Below are 21,147 nucleotides of genomic sequence, written 5' to 3' on the forward strand. Positions count from 1 at the left end.
AGGAAATTTGGGAATGCGAAGCAACATTAGAGTCTACTAGAACAGCAGAGCGCCCGGAATGGCCGCCGCACCAATGCACAAAAAGTGAAGCCAAAACAGGGTCCACCCGCTAGTGGCACTGCGGTGTGAGTCATAGGAGTTGCTCCCGACTCCACTAAAGTGGTTCACGGGCAAAAGAATTGTCTTCGAATCGCAGCTGCAGATGGCGGGTTTTCATTATCTTTCCTTATAGTTGAATTCTTTGGTAATTCTAGGTTTACTTGTTACGCAATGCTGCCAAATTTAACGCTAAATTTGAAGTAAAAAATTGACAGCGGGCGTATTTATAATGAGCGTGAGTACTCGTTTTAATTTTTTTACTTAGTTTATCTATGCACGCAGCTTAATTTTTGCTCAATATTTGTTAGGGTATAGGATCGCAGAATTACTTGTACAAGAATACTACACTTGCATCCACAATGTCAACACGTCAACTTGTTTACGTGCACATTGTGATCGTTTCTTAAAGATTCCAGCCAAAAAAAGTTTTTCTTTAGGGTCAGGAGAAACACTTAAAAACCCGACAGAACATCGATTGCTTTAGAGTATTTACACCCTTGCGGTTTCCCGCTGACTGAAGGTCGTAAACTTGCATTTCTTTATTTATTTGAAGTGAGCCAGCAGCTGGAGATAGCAAGCAGCTTATCAAGAACACACAGGACGAGTGTCATACTTGCGAGACTCTCGGAGGCCATACTTCGAGTTTCTACTGTATGCCATGCAGTAGCGCTGCAAATAAACATGCTAGCTGTCACATTTATTCTCCTTCAGATTGTGCGTAACATTTTGTAGCAATACATAGCAATTCAACCCAGATTTGTGAAAAAGCCAAGCACCCGAAGGAACTGTCTCATATTTGCTGAAATATCGAAGGCCATACTTTACGTTTTTACTGAATGCCCTGTGGTGGCGCTAAATATAAATATGCTTGCGATCACGTTTCTTTTTCTTGATATTTGCGTAACATTTTGTAGCAATACATATCAACGGAAGCTAAATTTAGGAAACGAAGACAAACCACGACAGCTGTACAAGTGACACTAAGAATAGAAATGCGCCATATACAGCTGCAATTTGAGCTCAGGCCTTTAAATTGGGAAGTAAGCATTCAACCCTGCACCTTTTCGGCGCAGCCGTGAGCAACTCTTGAAATAACGACACCATGCAGATGAGTGAGTGTAGCGCCAAAAGCGGATTGACCCTTTTGGGCTTCACTTTTCGAAGCTCGAGGTCTGGGCACTCACATGTTCTAGTACACTCTAGCCAGAAAAACAAGTACTTTGTTCCGAACCTTAACGGGTACGAAAACATCACACAGTCCTATGGCACTCATGGGCAATATTTTTTTTCTATGAAGATTGACGGTGTTATCTTCCAACCATTGTTGCGAAGGTGGCGGTTGTCTGACGTCCTTTGTTGTGGTAGTATTGTGCATCACTATGGTTTTGTCGCACGTTTAATTGCACTGGATTGAATAGAAGTAGACATTGCACTTGATGATTGATCGAAACTCGGCGGTATTGTGCAATTTTTTTTGCTATTGCGTGTCTGTTAATGCACTACTGTTTCAGTTCACATTGAACAAACTTTTACACTAAAGTAGTTAGAATAATTGGTGCGGGTGCTTTCTTACGGTGTTGTTTTCTTCTAGATGGTGTATCTTTCAGTATCACAAAATATTTCTCCTAATTGACGCAAGTCGTCACAAGGGGCTGGATTGAAAGTTTTCTTTCAACACTGCATGCAGGTTTTCCCGACTACTCGATTGGACAATGGATATGGCGTTTCTGCGGCGCATTTCAATTTGCGTTCACAACACTGGTACAAGGCCATCTTCACCTCATGAGATCTCGTTAAACCTGACCCACGTGGGCCACTGCGAACCTTGGAGCTTGACTTACGAGGTTGATGAAAGCCTGCAAACTCTTCTGCACTGCAATAGTGACAACATTCACGGCGTCAGCACAACGGTTACTATGGGTAGTGCTGTGCTACTTCCTGGACAACACACACTTCGCGAGTTGAGAGGTTCAGCAGACCACCTGTTGTGCCACTTAATTACACTTGCGCACGATTCATCGCCGTATCACTACATCATCAACGTTGCTTCATACGTGCGGATGCGCGATGACGAAGGAGTTAATTTACCACTCCAATGATATTGTACGTACTTGTGGAAAACCTTCCTAAACGTTAACATGTTATGTCGCCTCACTATCGGCTCTACCAGGTTTCTCGATCGAGCAAGTCTGCGAGTAAGTATAGGCGGAGGCAAAGTGATCGAAAACATCATTCCAGTTGCAGCTGAGGTTTTTTTGTTTTTTTTTTTTGTAGGCAGCGATATAGGATTCTGAGCTTCATGAAAATTTTAAAGCATCGCCTAATTCCAAGTATTCAATTTTTCCCGGTTTTTCTTTGTCGCGCTGAACTACAAAAGTCAGAAAAAATTAACGGAGTGCAGGTGGGTAAAAACTGTGCAAAGCACACAATAGTAGATCAAGAGACTCCTAAATTTGGGTCTTTAACAGTATATGGATGTGTTTATTCAAGAAAAATAACTATGCTCCACCTCACATAAAAGTGTGAGTTTGGCCAGTCCCAAAACTAAAGAAATACTAAAAAAAATTGTGGACCAATTTTGAAAAGTTTTATTGCGAACGTGATTGCTTTTTGGGGAACTTCAAGTGTAAATTTAGAGTAATAGAGCGCGCCCGCTTTTTTATGGATATTTGCGTCTCAGTAGACCTTCACCCAATTAGTTTCAGGTTACTCTCTCAACATTTTAAATTTGCATTGTACGGATTCACCACTGACGATGGATCAATCATCTTATCATGCGAGTGGGAAAATGACTAGCGTACCTCGCACGAAGGTCAACATCCCGAATCTGAATAGGGCATAAGACAAAAACAGTGATGACAGTCCGATAATTACTCCTCGGTAATCGGCATTCAACATTTTAAAACATAACGGTGTGGCGTTGTGAATGACTTTGCAATATTCTACAATTTTAACAAGAAAGTGTTTTATGCCAGGGTTGACCAAGAGTTCAGTTAGGTATTTCCATCACAGAAATGATGTTCAAAATATACGCACAATCAGGAAACAAGAAAAAATGTTCCGTCATCGGGAGCCAAACCCATGAGCTCCGGGTCCGCGAACACATACACCAGGCATGCTATCCATTGCGCCATGGTCACTTTTTTAATTGCCTCCGTGACCACAGATGAAAATAGTCTCACAATCATACATTATACACGATTCATACGCGTTAATAAAATAACCATAACACATCTTCATCACAGTCACTAGTCTTGTACACATCAAGCGCTTTGACTACAATTTCTGCAAAACAGTCATGAACAGATGATATTCCATCATCACAGTCTCTATAAGCTATGGATCTGTATCATAACAAGTGTAAACAAAATAAAAATACATCCAATTGCTGAGCAGAGTTTTCAAAAGGAAAACAGCGTATTTGGTGTGGCTTAATAGGCTAATATATCTTTCAAGACCTCTTCAAAATGTCCCAGAAGAATATGGCAGTCTCACAGTCACTGAATACCTCTAGATTTCTGCTCCTTAGCTAAGTAAGAGCAAGATGAAGCTGTTATTAAACAGTATTGCCAAAGAAACTTGAACATGAGCTTGTAGGGTTCATCCTTAATAACAATGTCAATTTTCTTTATCGCATGATAATTCAAATGTTCAAAACGAATAAGTTGCTAAATGGCCTCAATGCTCTTTCTCTCAAGCGCTTTCTTCTATGTATGTTTACTCTGTATTTAGTGCTCTTTGGTGGGCATACACTGGACTGCGGCAGTACAACGTACACTATACCCGCAACACTCGTACGTAAAGCAGCTTGATCGCTTGCATATGCAAGTGATCAGACCAGTGCGCCAGAACCAAAATTGCTGCCGGCAGCGTGCCAGTGTTTCTATTTTTGATGGGGGTGCGTCAACGGTGTGGTCTTTATTTAATCGGCGGCAGCGTGGCGCGTGTGGTTTGGGGGTGGGGAGCATATTCTAGAGTTGGTCAGAATGTAAATTTGGCCCTGGAAAAACATCTGTTTTTCGAATAGGCTAAGCAGCTAACGTGATAGCAACATGTTTTATTGTTATTTATTGATAAAAACGGCTCTCTGTTTCTTGAGACAAATGAGGAGTAAATACGGATGTTGAGCACCTTGAAGAAATGCAGTTTGGCAAAATAGATGTTTACGCAGTTGTTGTACCAGCTGCTGAGCATCAAGTTTGCGCACAGATTCATTAAGCACAAACCATAAATCCTCATTCTGCGGGAAAAAACGAAAACGATTCAGAATATATCTAAGGGGCACAATATTCAGGTTATCATATCGCCGAGCATGGTGCGCAGAAGATGCGATGAAGGATGTGGGTGTTAGAACTCTCAGACCAGTGTGAACTGTATTATGCAAGATGATGACATGATTGTAAGTGCGCCGGTGTTCGAGAAGGGGTGCAGTGAGAAAACATGCACATGTGAAGCAGGTGCGAAATGCTGGTCATAATCGCAAAATATTGTTAGGAGAAGAACACTGACTCTGAATAGTACACACAGATGTATTTAGAGCTAGTTAAGCAAACAGTGCCAGTCACACAGATTAGCTAGCGCCAGTCAATCTGATTTGTTCTCTTCATCTCAATGCCACTGGCACGTAGCATGACCCCCGGCGGCGGAGGCACAGTCTCGGTGCTTTAAAGGTCGTTATCTCACGTACTGTTGCAGGGATTGTTCCGCGAGACGTGTACAATATCACTGGACTACACAGCAGATGATGGATAAATGGGTCTGATCTCATAAGTGACCGGTTATACTTGACGCAAAACACGGTAAGGTCCCGTGTAATGAGACGAATGTTTTTTGATAGGCACACCCGCCGATGAGGAGATCAGAGTAAGACGAGGGTACCGTGAGCGAAATGTACTGTACGTCTCGATGATCCGCATCATACTGACGGCGTTGATTGGTCTGCGACGCCATCAGCCGAGCGCGGGCGAGCTGACGGGCACGATCGGCTCGCGCAGTCGCGTCGCGGGCATACTCGCTGGTGGACGAGGCGTGAGCTGAGATGACTGTGGCCAGTAGTAAAGTCGACTCTCTTCCGTACAGTAAGTAGAACGCCAAAAAGTCCACTGCGTCGTGACGGCATGAATTATATGCGAAAGTTGCGCAGGGTAAGGCAAGGTCCCAGTCTCGGTGATCGGGCAACACGTACATAGCGAGCATATTTGTGAGAGTATGATTAAAGCGTTTCGCGAGGCTGTTTGAGGGTGGTAAGCCGTGGTCAGTGTGTGTTGCGTGGAACAAGAACGCAGGAAGTCGGTGATGACTTGGGATAGAAATATACCGCCATGATCTGTGAATAGTTATCTCGAAGCAATGTGAACCTATATAACATCCCGTAACACGAAGCCAGCGACGTCGGTTGCATAGCTTGTCGGTAGAGCTACATGTCATTTTTGGAATACACTTCCTTTTTTTAGTAATTTTGTTTACGTGTCGATAACCGATGCAGAAACGTCATGCGCCGTCTTTTGGGGGAGCTAGCGCGACAGAAGATACCCAAGGGCTGCAGGATTGCTCAAGGATCTCCTTGGCGAGCATTTCGTCGAGAGCACTTTGAGTAATGTCACGCTGGGCCGCCGAAACCGGATATGAACACCTATGAATAGGACGCTCATTACTAGAGTTCATGCGGTGGGTCTTACCACTAGCTTTCTCTAATGGACGGCCACTGAGGTCGAAAACCTCGATGTAGGACAGCAGAACCAGGTGGAGCTTGTCAGTCTGCTGTGGCGTGAAGTTGGAAGCAATCATCGACCTAATAGCGCTGTCGGAGCAATTGTCACATTGATGTTAAGCGTGTGGGTCAGAAGGAGCCGCCATCGTGAAAACATCTACGGCGTTGACTTCTGAGGTGTAGAGCAACACCAATGAGATCTAATGTGGCAGCACTTGAGGTGTCAAACTAAAGTTGACAACTGAAAGACATGTGGAATCCCCTGCGTTGGACAAAACAATGTGCGGTAATGTAATACCGCTGTTGATGAGGACATTGGTTATAGGGGTCAGAACATAGTCACCATTTGGAACTGGTGGTATCGAGACGAGCTCTACGTAGGACAGTGTTTGTGGAGGGAGGCGCGCATGTCCCGTTGTGCAGAGGCGACTCGACCGTTGTGCAAGAGGTTCTGTTGCGGGCAAGTGTAGAAAAAGCGTGCTGGTCACAGTCTATGAGTGCAGAACGCGCGGACAGGAAGGCGAGGCCCAGGATGACGTTGTGAGCGTATTTGTCAAGGACAGTGAAGAAAACAACTGTGTCAATCCATGATGCTTACACGAGCGGAACACATGCCAACGATAGATGCTATTCCGCCATCCGCAACACGGGCGAACTGAGTGGTTGCAGGTGTGAGAACCCTCTTAGGCTGGCTGTAAAAATCACTCGTTATCACGCAAAGTTGAGCGCACGTATCGACAAGAGCAATCACATGCGCGTCATCTATTTGAACATCTATAAGGTTCCGTTTTGTCTGTATGGTGAAGAGAGGATTTTCTGTCAGTCCGAGTGATACAGCGCCACTTGCGGGGGCTGCACATCTTATTTTATTGTCGGGAAACTTCGTGGGAATGCGGGGAAAGATGGTCAGCGGGGTAGTGTAGAACGAAACTGGTGACGTTGGGGCCAATGAAGAGCGGGAGTAGGCGTGTTAAGTAGCGGGTTCCTGGGCATAAATGTCGGGGCTGATCTCGCGGCAATAGGCTGGACGTGCATGGAAGGTACGAGACGAAGCTTGTGCAGGAGGGCCCCAGCGACTTCTACAATGGCAGGAAATGTACCCGATTTGTTGACACGAGAAGCAGATCGGCTTGTCATCGTGTGTTCGCCATGCGGACGGATTCAATCAATCATCAGTCGATCAATCAGTTTATTTTCTTGTCATAAAAGGATGTTACAGGAAGTAAAGTATACAGACGAGGGTCCCAAAGTACAAGAATGCAACGGGACCCTCAGTGATGATTACAAATAATAAAAGCACAAGCAGCTGTTAGAATTGTAGAAAAAAATATATAAAGCAGAATGAAAACAAAAAGGCATGGAACCAAAACACAAATAATACAGCATAAAACAACACAAAGAAGATAGATCAACTATTGTGTTTTTAAATGAAAATAAAGAAACTTTGAATTTTAGCGAAGTGGGCAAATTATTCCATATGGTGATGGTACAGAAGAGAGAAGATGATTTACCATAGTTAGTATGAACCTTAGGAAGTAAAAAGTTATTATTAGCCGCAAATCTGGTTGCGTTAGTATTAACTAACATCGTAGGATCAATGAAATTTGCAGAAAGTTGATTTCTTATTTGTTTATGCAGAAACAGAATTAGATTAAACCTGAACAGATAGCTAACAGTTAAGATTTTATTGCATAGAAAAAAGGGAGTGGTGCTACTGTCGCGAGAACAGTTAAAAATAGCGCGAATAGCTCAATTTTGTAGATGTTGTACGGATGAAAGATGACTCTGGTAAGTACTCCTCCATGATGCGATGTTATAAGTGATATAAGAATGAATGAATGCGAGGGAAAGTGAAAGGAGTGCTTCATGAGAAAAATATGAGCGAGCTTTGAGTAATGCGCGAATGCCGAATGCTGTCGTTTTTCTAATGTGAGCAATCTGGAGAGCGAAGTTAAGGTTAGCGTTGAGGTGAACGCCAAAAAAAGACACACTGTCGCTGATATTAATCAAATGAGAGTCAACTGTGAACTGTGGTGAGGAAGTTAACTTGCGTTGAGCTGATCTAAAAACCATTAACTTAGATTTATTTGGATTAGTAATTAAGAAATTTTCCTGGCACCATCTTGGCACGCTACAAAGTACAGCATTTAATTATTTAGTGACGTTGTCAATAAATCTATCAGCAATAGAAATGGTAGTATTATCAGCATATAAAACGCAGTGAGCCATGTGTATAATGTCAGGAAGGTCTTTAATGTAAAGTATAAAAAGTAACGGACCCAGTAATGACACTTGAGGAACCGCTTGATTTATTGTTTTAGTAGAAGAAAATGAGCCCGATATGTAAACAGTATGCTTTCTGTTAAGAAGGTAACTGTTTAAAAATTTGAGGGATGGACCTGTAATACCGTATGATTCGAGTTTTTTGGATAAAATGAGATGAATAATGGTATCGAATGCCTTTAAGAAGTCTAAGAAAACTTACCTTACTACAAATCCTGCGTCTATGGAGTGTTTGATGAAATCTGATAGGGAAAGGATAGCAAGGTTAGTAGAACTTCCAGCGCGAAAGCCAAATTGACACGGCTTCAGTATATTAAATTCATTAAGGTACTTGTTTAGCCGAGTTATTAACAGTTTTTCGATGACTTTGCTTAGGTAAGAACGAATACAGATGGGGCGATAGCTAGAAATAGATTGCTTGTCACCCTTTTTAAAGATCGGAAGGACTTTAGCTATTTTTAAAAAAGTAGAGAAACTGCCATGCTTGAATGCAAGGTTTATAATTATAGAAAGTGGTTCAGCAACAATGTCTACTGCAAGTTTTAGGTGTCGTGCTGAGATTTTATCTATACCAGGGCCGGTTTCTTTGAGACTTTTGATTGCTGTAGAAACATCATCAGGGCTCACGGGGAAAAGAAAAAAAGAATGATTAGAACGTTGCAGATTACAGCAAGAACTGTTATGTTTTTCACGAAAACTTTCAAAAAAATAATTACTAAAAGCATCAGCAACTCTTTCAGGGTTATCATGTGTAACGCATTTATGTATGACTTTCTGCAAAGGTGAACTATGTATTGATCGATTTAGAAAATTGTTTAAGAGTTGCCATTGTCTTTTAGAGTTGTTTTTTTCACTAGATATTTGGTCATCATAACATTTTTCTTGGCATTTTCCAAGAGACATGAAAGAACATTCGAGTATTTTTTATAGCGTGAAGCTAAAGCAGGGTTAAATGGTTGTTTTTTTTTTACTTTTCTGTACAGGTTATCTTTTTTAAGCATACTTTTTAGCAGTTCCTCAGATAACCATGGGTTCTTAGGATAATTGTACCTTTTTTTTCATTTGACTGTGTTAGTACATTCTTCTACGGCTTTAAGAGAAAGGGAAGAAAACTTGTTGAATGCCTGGTCTACATTGCATAAGGACGTAACACTGGACCAATCAGTTTTAATAATGGCATTGAAAAACAATTCCTGGTCAAGTACGGAAGTAACACGCGTGGGTGGATCTAATGGCTTCATGACGTTGAAAGCAAGAAATATGGGATAATGATCAGTGATGTTCACATCAATTACTCCTGCAGAGAGAGAGGGCGAGAAATTACAGATGACATGATCAAGCAATGCAGCAGCTCCAGAAATACGACATCTAGTAGGAGATGAAATGAGAGACTCAAAACCGTATCCACTGAAGCAGTCATTATATTCTGTGCATGCGCAATTGTCTGTGTTAAGCAAGTTGATGTTGATGTCTCCAACTAGGACAACGCGATTGACTTCAGATGATAACTGATGCAGAATGGTATCCAGGCGAGAAATGAAATTCGTCATATTCGAAGAAGGGGAACGGCAAATACACCCCAGAATAACGTTGTTATTATCGTTTAAAAAAGAATTATCTAATTCAATCCACACGGATTCGCAATGCGAGATGCCTAAGGAAAGATCCTGTCGGCGGGTGTAGGACAGATCTGGAGCTATGAATATTGCTGAGCCGCCATAGCTGTCTGAACAACGGTGATAGTACTCAGCTTCGTACGATGACGGGCCGAACAGATTGACGTCATAAGCTCAGAGCCATGTTTCAAAGATGCAAATGATGAAAAAAAATGCGCGAGTGAAGCTATAAAGTTATAAATATTATCCGAATTTTCGCGGAAGCTACGAGCATTGAAATGAACCAAGGAGCGATTACTATCATCTAGCATATGTTTAACCTCGTCAGGGGATAGCAAAGCCATGATGATAAGATGAAAACGAACGAGTGTTCAGCACGAAAATGGGCGTAGGACTCAGTGGCTATGAAAAGATGCTAAGATCACTGTCTTTGATAATGCGATATACTCTGCCATCACCAGACTTTCGTGCCTTAATCTGGCAATTGTCTGTCTACAGAAATTGCTATTTGTGCGCTTTTTTTAGAGTTAGGGCCTTAGCAAACAATCTTTTGTTCTCTGGAGACAGGTGATCATTGGCATAGATTGATTTACTTGAGCTACCGGTGAAGCCAATATCAGAAGTGTTCGGACGGGTCTTACGCTCTTTACGAACAAAGTCGTTATTCTTTTCACGGCAGCAGAACCGTGCAACAATGTTTTTTTCATCTGATTTCGTTGAAACGCGATGAACTGTTTCAAAGTCGCTGGGCGTGACAGGACACTGAATAGCTTCGCCAATCTGCATCACAATGGCCGCACAGTCTTCACCCTCAGTGAAGACGAAACGGAACGATGAGGGAGAGCCGCTGAGGAAGGGACGTGCAGGCATGTGAAAAGGCTGGAAGTCGATACGGGGAGGCAGTGAAATATAGCGAATTCCCAAGCTGGCAATTTCCTGCCACATGACTGCTTGAATGAGAGCAACGTAATTGAACGAGAGGGGTCAGAAACGTTTGTCGTACCGTGGCTGGAGCAGCCGCTTCAAGTTCCCGCCTGACGAGTCGCGTCAAGTTGTCACAAGTGTCTGGTTGACGATATGTGGCGAGACACGAGGACGTCATGGCGGTATTCGGAAGGCGCTTGTACTGATCAGAGATGCGCCTGCTTTGTGCTTGTTGGAGCCGGTGGCGTTCTTGAATATTGGCAGCAAAAGATGGCACATTGTTGAATACCAATAAGTTGAACACATCGTCGGCGATACCTTTCAGTATATGCGCAAGGTTCTCAGTCTCTGACATGCATGTTCCTGTCGGCCGTGCAACATAGAGCTAGGACATCTTCAATATAGCTTATGTAGAGCTCGATGGAAGTTTGTGCACGAGTTGATAACACTTTCTTCGCAGCTTGTCGGCAACCGAACTGGTTTCGAGAAAAATTACGGCATATTCACGGGGTGAATGATGATGAATGGGCGAAGCTCCGGAGGGATTCATCGGTAAACTGTGAATCTTCCGTGTAATTCGCCCAGTCGATCATCATGTAAAGACGTGAGAAACGCTGTGTGTGTATATACACAAATCAACTTTTATTTGTTCTTAGACAATAGATCGCTTGCGATGTCCCTTGCCTCGCGCGCTCGCACATCGGGATTCTGTCTGCGAGCGCGCGCTGCTGCCGCCTTGCGCTCTCTCCGCTGTGCAGCCTTATCCATCCGGCGACTCCGAGCGCGCGCCAACAGCGAACGGATTTTATTACAACGCTCCCCCTAGCGTACGTCGCCGCACTAAATCGAACGATTGCCTTCAACCAATGACACGTGCCATATGTGACATCATTCCTATTTTATAAGATCTCGCGTCTTTCATCAACTACAAGTACCGCTTTCTAGTTTATAACATCTTGCATCTTTTCATCATCAGCTACAAGTACCACCATCTAGTAAACACTACAAGAACTAAACGATAGGTGGCTACATACAGGAGACGGTACCGCCATCTAGTGAACACTGCAAGAACTAAACTAGAGGTGGCTACATACAGGCTACAGGGGACGCACAGCCCACGCCCTAAGGAGCTTCGCCCCTAAAAGCTCACGGATCTGTTCAATGAAGCTCTCCAGCTGGTAATGTTTGCTCATGAGTATCGAACCAGACACGAGGCGTTCCGTAAAAGTAAAAGATCACTTCGCGAGCATGAGCGTGGGGCCCCACCTGTAAGTGGCGCTGACTCGTTCGTAGAGGCCTAGCCATTGGTCGACGCCTGAACCCTCGCGGCCCGAGAACAGGCTAGGGCCTTTGAGGGCGGGTAGCGTCACGAAAATTGTTGCAGCCGCTGGTTTGGCAGGCATGGCAGGAGGCTGGGTGACCAGAGAGGATCTAGGCCAGTCTAGAGTGGTCATGTTGAAAGCCGCCAGCGAGCGTCCGCATCTGAGTTCCGTGGCAAGGACGGGGATCCCACCACTCCACCAAATACGAGAAGGAGACCAACTCAGAATGGTAGACCCAGATATATTTAGAATCGGTTAAGCAAGCTGCGCCAGCCACACAGATTAGCTCGCGCCAGTCTATCTGCTTTGTCCTTTTCATCTCCATGCCACTGGCATGTAGCAATATAAACCTTACTGCTTTTCTTCACATATTGAGGTGAATCGACTAAACAACCCACACATAGTGGAGTCCGGCTAAAGTCTTATGCGCGTCAGTCCGCATTATTCTCGAGTAGTTTACCTTGCGTCTCCGACGCAAGCTAAAAACTCGACAAAAGTTTTTGGAGAACGCGTTGCAGATTGTTTCGACGTACTGTGCCATTATAAATTTGTCGTGAGAGTTACACCATTCCATTTTTTAAATTCGCAACACGTACTAGACATACACCGTAATTAGTAAATAAAAATGAAGAGGCTGTTTTTTTAGTTAGAAAGGTCACGACAGAGTATTTTTCAGTTATTAGACATTTGCCATGTTTCACTTCAAGTTACAAAACGACGAAATAGAATGACAATTTAGTGCATCCTGATCGAAAGTATTCGAGATGGTTTTACAGATAACGCAACAATCTCCGTACATTCTAAATTTAATTTGAGTGTTACCAATCGTTTCTGCTAAGTAAATTATGTATATAATGAACAAAAGTAACCAAAGCACAGAGCCTCGAGGCACCATTGAAATGATCGGTACGTCAGGCAACTTCGCGTGGGCAAACGTAGCTAATTGCGAGCATTATTACAATTGTATTGTGCTAGTCAATCAGCCTGCTTATTGTAGCCAAGGAATAGTGGAGATGCTGTGCAAATTGTGGCTCTGTGCTTGGGCCACTTTTGTTAATATTTATATAAATGCACAGAAAATATCCCCGGCAAGACTCAAAATAAATTTAGATTGAATGCAGATGGCTGACTTATCTGTAAACTATCTCTAAAATACACGAGATCAAAATGCACTAATTGAGGTTTCTTTTCCATCGTTTTGTAACTTGAGTGAAACATGGCGAAAATCTATTAACTGCAAAAATACCACTGTATCGACCTTTTCAAATAAAAAAAAACAGCGTCATCAGTTTACATGTAGTAATTATTGTGTAAGTCTAGGATGTGTTTTGGACTTAAAATTTATGTAACTCTAACAACAAAGTTAAAATTGCACGGTACATGAAATAGTGTGCAAATTTTAGCCAAAGTATTGTGAATAAGCGGAACTTTTCGCTTGGCAAACCATGTCAAAGACCTTAGAATAATCAATAAATGTGGCATCAGTCTGGCTTCGGTTGTTAAGGGAAGAAGCAATGTCGTGCTCATATTCAAACAACTGCGTAACGGCAGAACGAAATCTATGTTGTGATTGGGAAAGCATATAGTGTGTGCATTTATATAGCTATTCTTCAGGTACTTGTCAATGATATGCTCCAAATATTTGGAGCTAGTAGAAACATATAGGCCTATAATTTGTCATGCTTGTTGCCGGACATAAATGCGGGCACAAAAATTGCTTATTTCTACAGCTGGGGAACTGTTGCAGAGATTATTGTTTATTTAAATATCACAGTAAGATAAATAGCAGCATTACGATTACCTATTCAAAAACATATTTGGAATACCTTCTGGACCAAAGCAATTCGTTCCCTGAAATTACTCTAAAGTTGAGCTCTCAACCACGGCCGCTAGATGAAAAGCGCGCGGTACGGCCCGCCGCGTCGAGCGGTTTTCAATGGGAGAGCACGTGTCAGCCGTAGTTGCAGTTGCGGCCGCTGCAGCGCGACGGGGTGGGGACAGTATGGACGGGGAAACGAGTGGCGGCGGCTCTCTCGGGGCAGCAGCCACAGCAAATAAGCTGGTCATTGTCACAACCGTGACCCACTCAGTTGTTTTAATCAGTGTTTTTTACCCGCAATTGTCGCAGAGATGACATATCGTGTATTTAGTACAGTACGTAGGCACTATCTTGTATTGAATTTTTGTATGCGTGCCGAGCTCCTGGCATTTTTTTTTCAGGACTAGCTTCTTGCTTTGAGGCCTAAAGAAAAATCTACAATGCATGTTGCTGAATTATTAAATGGCACTGCATGCGTGAAAAAATGATTGTTCTATTTATGAAGAAGTGTTACACTAAAGTATTTCGACTTTTGCGAAGTTTTATTCAGCGCCTTCGCGTTTTCAACCGGAATGCTTGACAACTCATTTTTCAGACACTTCGCAATATGGTTTTTATAGGGTGAAAACGTATTAAATAAACACGATTTGATTATTTTTTATGTTTTTCATGTAAAGTTATTCAGCTTCAAACGCTGGATAAAGATTCTTTCTAAAAGCATGGTGATGCTCTGCTCGTAACTTTATTGAAGAGGCTGCGAAAGTCTACATTATTAGAAATGGCATTCAAATTTTTTTATGGTTCATACTAGACAGAATATATATATATATATATATATATATATATATATATATATATATATATATATATATATATATATATATATAATGTTTTAACGTTTACACATCGCGAAACCATGGCTGCTGTAGGGCAGTCGAGCAAAGGTGCCAATTTTTTCATGACACGTAGTAGAAAAAAATAAACAGTAAAAAATGACAGACACGTGGCGGAGACTGCCAGAAGACTAGCGCACACGATGAAGGCGCAACAAAACAAAAATAACAAATAACGTGTAAAGTAAACCGAGACAATTATAGCAGATCGTTTACGCCGTCTTTTTTTTTTCCTACCGCAGCTCTTTCCAAAACGACCCTCCTCACAATCTCCCGACTAGAGGCTCTCACCGTGTGTGTCGGCTGCTAGTATATATTTTTTCAAGTATAAAATCTTGTCGCCCACCAGCTGCTTTTCGGCACCCTTTTGCTTTCGAATCTTTTGCAGGTGCAAGTTTGAGTCAGTGTGCCGTTCCGCAAATGACCACAGACAACCGAAATTCTACACTAGCAGGGGTGCTCGAGCTGTTTTACGAAAACGAGCATCAGTTCCACATGGCCTTGCGGGGAGATTCACGGCACCACAACGAGACAGCCTTCAGAAATAACCGGAACTAATGACAAATGTGCCAAGGGCTTAAACGCAGGCATTAAAAGAAAACTAGAGATGAGCCGGGAATTAGAAAAAAAAACTAGAAATAAGAGAAAACGGGAATGTGGTGTCAAACCTCCTGGATGCAATAACGTTTGCAGCCAGCGGCTGTGGGGGAATCAACGTAAACATATGCTTGTTGGTCATTGAACGGGGCCCTTTTTGTGTGTGTGAGTGAGTGTCGCCAACTAATAGGCACTCACTCGGATACTCTTCCTGAAAAATATTGCCTACCTAGCTGTGAATCAATTTTTAACTGGTTTATTGCGCAAAGGTGTAAAGAAGTAAAAAAAAGAAAAACGCCATGAACAGCCCTAAATTGAGAATTTTCACGCAGTTTGTTCCGATTATGTGTTCACTCTTGGATGAAAGGTTTAATCAGTTGCATTATCATTAAAAACGTCGTGACGGAAACAGACAAAAACATTCAAAAGCGCAGGAACGCTAACAGTTGTTCTCGCATTTTTGAGCTTTTCATCGCTCTTTTCATCTCACAGCTTTTATATTATTCAACTGCTCGCTCAATTGCCAGCACTAAACTTACAGTCACTGAAATTTCAAAAGTCCACTGTTATGAGATCGCACGTAAGCTAAGTATATTTAGTGGTTGTTGCATCTGATACTGTATTGTATGAATACTATAGACGTGTTTGGAAGAAGGAAAAAGTCCATGTTAGTTTGTGGTAAATGAACAGTGGCAACTGGAATTGCTGAGGTTGCTTATTCTAAACGAAATGGTTAAATCTGAAGCAACGTTTTCTGAAGCGACATTTTCACATTTAATATAACAAATTTGAATGCACTAGGAAAGGTGTAGCTCTTTCAGATAAGTTAGTTGTGGTCTTGTAGGATCTGAGTAAAATGATCTCACAATTCTTACTTCCGCCAAACCTCATCGCTTTGCAAGGCTTCATGCATTTCGGGCAAGACAATACCGAAAACTTGCAGGGCTGCTATACTATGTAACAGGAAGATCGGTCATTACCGAATGGGCACACGCTAGAAGGATATCAAAAGATTTCGCGGGATGCACAGATGCACGCGTTCAATGTTAACTATCGCAAACGTGCCACGCTGGCGATTCCGTGGGCACTCGCGAAAACTGCCCCCCTCCCCCGGTGGCGCCGCAGCGGCGGTTCGGAAACGACCTGTCACGCCGATTTCGGAGCACGCGGTGGGCCATACCCATGCGCTTTTTCATCAAGTGGTCGTGATTCAACAGTGGCCTAATTCCAAAATAAGAACAGGCAGTGTGGTGTATGTAGAAAATGAAGGAGGGATGTCGTTATCGGCAAAAAATCACATGTAAAGTATTTATAAAAGGCATTTGCCACAACTTCAGGGTTTGAGAAAGATAGCTCATCAAAAATAAACAATGAAGGCATAGGCTATGCGGGACTAATTGATCTCTAGAACCTGAATAGACATAATTTTTTTAAAAATGAAGTCAAGAGAGGGCTAAAGTAGTAGCTCTTAACGTGTTTCATTTCAGCTTCTAATTTAGTATTAAATTGTGGATATGAAATGCACTAAGTGCACAAGCATTATCATTATACTGGAATGACAAACACTATGTAAGGTATGAGACGATTGAGATCAATGATTTCTCTTTTGTGCTTTGGGTGTCATGAGTTTCCCATTTATTATACAATTGTGACACATACTTTTATAGGCATTCCCACACAATGTCATGAAACTTTACAAGCAGGGCATCTACAATGCGAAATTTGCTACAACATTCAAATTCCTCAAAAAATGAGGCTAAAGTGTCCAGTACCGCAATGCCAATACTATAACTAGTTAAAAAGAGTTTTCATCTCAGTTTTTTCTGAAGAACATGTCAAGTTCGAAGCGTCATCAGCAGCTTTATAGTCAAAAAAGCATTCGATAACGCCACATTTTACATCGTGCGATAGGAGCTAGCATCCCTACAACGAAATAAGGCTACAGCTAACTCGTTTTCATCCAATCTCGACAAGCTATAAAACACTGCAGTATGGGAACACAGCCGCTCTCGGAAAAAGCAGTGTTCGTGCAATGACAGCAAAGCGCGTTGAAGGATACACAAGCCATTTCCCGATGCGTTCTGGAATAGCGCGCGTGCCAGCCCGCGACGACAACCTTATCTTCAAAGTTTGATCGATTGCGATGAAAATGTGTGGTTTAACGTCCCCAAACCACCATATGAATATGAGAGGCGCCGTAGTAGAGGGCTCCGGAAATTTTGACCACCTGGGGTTCTTTAACGTGCACCCAAATCTGAGCACACGGGCCTACAACATTTCCGCCTCCATCAGAAATGCAGCTGCCGAAGACGGGATTTGAACCCGAAAGTTCACATTTGCAAATCTAGACACGCAGCCACCTAAATTATCATCTTTTGATACTTCTTTGCGCAGCAAAAGGCAGACAAGGTTTTTTTTTTTTGGTTGAGGAGAAATCAAGGGTAGGCATTGCGCGCAGTGTGATGTTATCTCATGTACTCTCCGTGCGATGAAGATGACTAGCTTGTTTCAACTATGCTTCAGCAGTGTTCCTCGCGAGTGCTCACGCGATTTTACTTTCGAAGACAGCATACGATGCGCGTAGAAAAGTAATCGATATCAACTTTGTACAAAACTAGACGGCGATAATCAAACAAAGCCTGCGGAGTGTCCTCATATATTGCATTTCACAATAAAAGATATTCATAAACTGTTGAATCGGGCCGGCCTTTTTTTCTGGAGAGTTCTGTCGTCATCGCTGTAAACACTGTAAATAATTCGTCCTTTGGTAAAATATACATTATCCGGCGATTCTCTCTGTGTTTATGTTCTCTACTAAACAACACTACACTACACTCCCTTCAATACACTTCTTACAGGCTATATCTCTTGGACATTTATGTCTTCACAAAGCAGGTGTGTCATGTGAACGCTAAGCGTTGAGCCCATCAAGATTTCGAGCTTGTCAGCTACATTCTTGTTAGTTCCGCTTGCGCTTCCGTAAACTCACTAAATGCAGTGAAATCACGAGTTCGTCGCATGCAAGAATCGTGCCAAGTGAGGAGGAGCGGATGGCGACTGCATGGTAAAGTAGGTTCGGAGAGCATTCACAACTTATATTTTTTGTATATGGAGCATTCGAGAGTATGTGCCCTAATCATGTTCAGGGAATCATCGTTCTGGCGTTACGAACTGAACAAATAAAGAGAAACGCCAAAAGATGATAACGCGCTGGACTGTGTATTGTCAGAAGCTATTTTAGGACCTTTATATAGGGAGGGCATGTAAGAACAGACACAAGAATGCAGTCAAGACCCTGCACACGCCCATTCGAAAATTTTTTAAACAGTGTAAAACAAGGTGACTTGATGTATTTTATGCCACGGATTACTCCTCTAATTGAACTAAGAGTAGAGATTGGGGCGCTGCAATTATTGCACAGAGATGGTGGTGGCGTGTTCCCTCTCGGGGATGCGGCAGTGACGCGAACGGCGTGAGCAAACACGGGTGGCCGCGCGGCACAGCGGCGCACAGCTCGACTTGCGTAACAAAGGGTTATGATTGGCAAGCGGTGCGTATACAGCACAAAAACCCTCACGTTTTACTGAGAGAGTAATAGCCGTCCACAGACCAAAGAATATTTCACTCATGTTTGCATTCGTCCTCAAAGTTTGTACTTTACGAGACCATCTACGCCAGAAGAGGGCCACACGCTGTGACAAACAGCCACATTAGGTTAACAAGTGCAGTGCACGTTAACCTCTAGCACTTACAATCCAAGAAAAAGGCCGTAAGGAGGATGTGCTCACTATCAGTCGGAAAAGCCAGTTTCCGCCGGACAGTGGCACATACCTTCCGGTGGGTATTTGCCACTAGTTAGTGGGTATGTGCTACAGGTAAGTGACACTTGATTAGTATCTACCCATGACAAGCGAAAACACATATGGGTAATTTTAACACGCGAGCGTGAAAAAAACCTGCAATCGGCTGCGTTTACAGACGAATGTAAGGAGTAATTGTCTGGTTTCCAGCAAGAATCCAGCCCCAGCATTCTTCTGGGCAATTAAGTATTTTACCACAGAACCACGCCAGGTCTCAGGACTACTTCTAGAATACACCCTAATGCTCTTCAAATAGCAAATACGGCTCAAGTGCTGGCTATCCAATTAACACTACATTAGTACTTGTATGATACAGCCATCACATCGCGGGAACGTCTATTGTATAAATTTGAGGTATACCGAACGTAACCGGCAGAAGGGGCAGAACGAAAGAACGTTTATTGCTCGGTGTTACGGGCTTTATAACTACACAGAAAAGGTCACATGGCTCGTCATGATAAGCAAGAGTACGGCACATGCAAACAGTACTGCTCTTGTTATATATGAGTGCGCGTGTTTGATAACACTGCATCCCTCCCCCCTAAGCTAGTGTAGGCGAGACCATCCGGTGGTTTGCGCTGGCGAGTCGAACGTCGTAGCGGTTGTTGATCTTCGGCTTGAGAGTTGAGTTCTCGTACGATTGATATGTTTGGTTTAACATCCCAAAACCACTATATGATTATGAGAGACGCCGTAGTGGAGGGCTCCAGAAATTTAGACCACCTGGGGTTCTTTAACGGGCACCCAAATCTGAGCACACGGGCGTACAATATTTCCGCCTTCATTGGAAATGCAGCCGCCGCAGCCGGGATTCGAGCCCGCGCCCTGCGGGTCAGCAGCCGAGTACCTTAGCCACTAGACCACCGCGGCGGGGCGTGCGTTCTCGTACGCCCGTATCTTGACGAGCGTCTGCCTGCTTAACAAAACACTGAGCTTCGTCGTTGACTTGGCTCCGCTTGTTGGGTGATGACCCCGAGTCCAAGCGCGGCCGGAGTTGATCTACGTGGCGCCGATGTGGTCTCTCCGGTGTTTTTAGTGTAACCATGCGTGCTCCCAACGTGGACACTACTGTCGCCGGCATCCATCTCTGACCAGACGAATACTGGCGTGACCATACACTCCTTCCCGGATGGAACCGCGTTTCGACTTTTGCTTTCACATGTTCGCCGGAACCATCATATCCGGCCACTTTTTTGCCTGTGAGCGAGTCCGTCAGCCTGGTTCGGAGACGAAAGCCCAACAGCAGTTCTGCTGGCGATTTGCCTCCTTCTAAAGGGGTCGTTCTGTAACGTAATAAGAACTTCATCGATCGTTCTTGCAACGTACCTGTTGGATTCTTTCGAAGCCCTTCCTTTATGGTCCGCACGGCCCGTTCCACCAACCTATTTGATTGCGGAAGGTATTTGGCTGTTCTCCCGTGTTTCACGTAGTTTTCCTGCAAAAAACTGGACATGGTGGCACTTGAAAACAGTGGTTCGTTAGCTGATACTAAGCACTACGGGAGGCCAAAACGAGTGAAAATACATTGGTGTACGTGAATGATGGCCTCCGCTGTGGAGGTTTTCAAAGGTATGGCCTCAGTCCATTTAGTCTCGGCGTCCACAAACACAAAAGTTTGGTAGCCATTGATGGGGCCCACAAAATCCAAGTGCAACCTGTAGCATGGCTTGTTGCTCGTCAGCCAAGGAGACGGAACTTCTGCGGCAGGCATGCGCCAGGAATGCATACACTGTGGGGAACTTTGAACCAACAGTTCGATGTCCCTGTCTAATCCGCGATACCAAAAGAGTGCACGCGCTGTGCGCTTTTTCGCGCTGATACTGGGGTGTCTGTCGTGTAGTTCCCTTAGCATGCACCGTCGCGCCGCATCTGGCAATCCTACTCGATAGCCCCAGTAAATAGGATCATGACTGGCCACGAGCTCATCAGGAAAGTGCCATGGAATTTAGGCCTCATGTGTAGAGCACGTATTCCATGGATTTTTGCCCTCCTCGATCCCCCCAGCATGCAATAGTAGATGACTG

General features: G+C 43.5%; 1 protein-coding gene across 2 annotated transcripts in view; it reads left to right on the top strand.

The window, feature by feature from the left end:
• Nucleotides 1–3,512, top strand: part of LOC119160988 (uncharacterized) — a 75,216-nt gene extending 71,704 nt beyond the window's left edge. For both annotated transcript variants that reach the window (XM_037413288.2, XM_075880284.1), the window contains exon 7: nucleotides 1,787–3,512. In XM_037413288.2, coding sequence (XP_037269185.2) covers nucleotides 1,787–2,198 — 412 coding nt within the window. In that variant the 3' untranslated portion in view covers nucleotides 2,199–3,512. The remainder of the gene's footprint in view (nucleotides 1–1,786) is intronic.
• Nucleotides 3,513–21,147: the final 17,635 nt, after the last annotated feature.

This window comes from Rhipicephalus microplus, chromosome X (assembly GCF_043290135.1).
Source record: "Rhipicephalus microplus isolate Deutch F79 chromosome X, USDA_Rmic, whole genome shotgun sequence".
Taxonomy (NCBI): domain Eukaryota; kingdom Metazoa; phylum Arthropoda; class Arachnida; order Ixodida; family Ixodidae; genus Rhipicephalus; species Rhipicephalus microplus.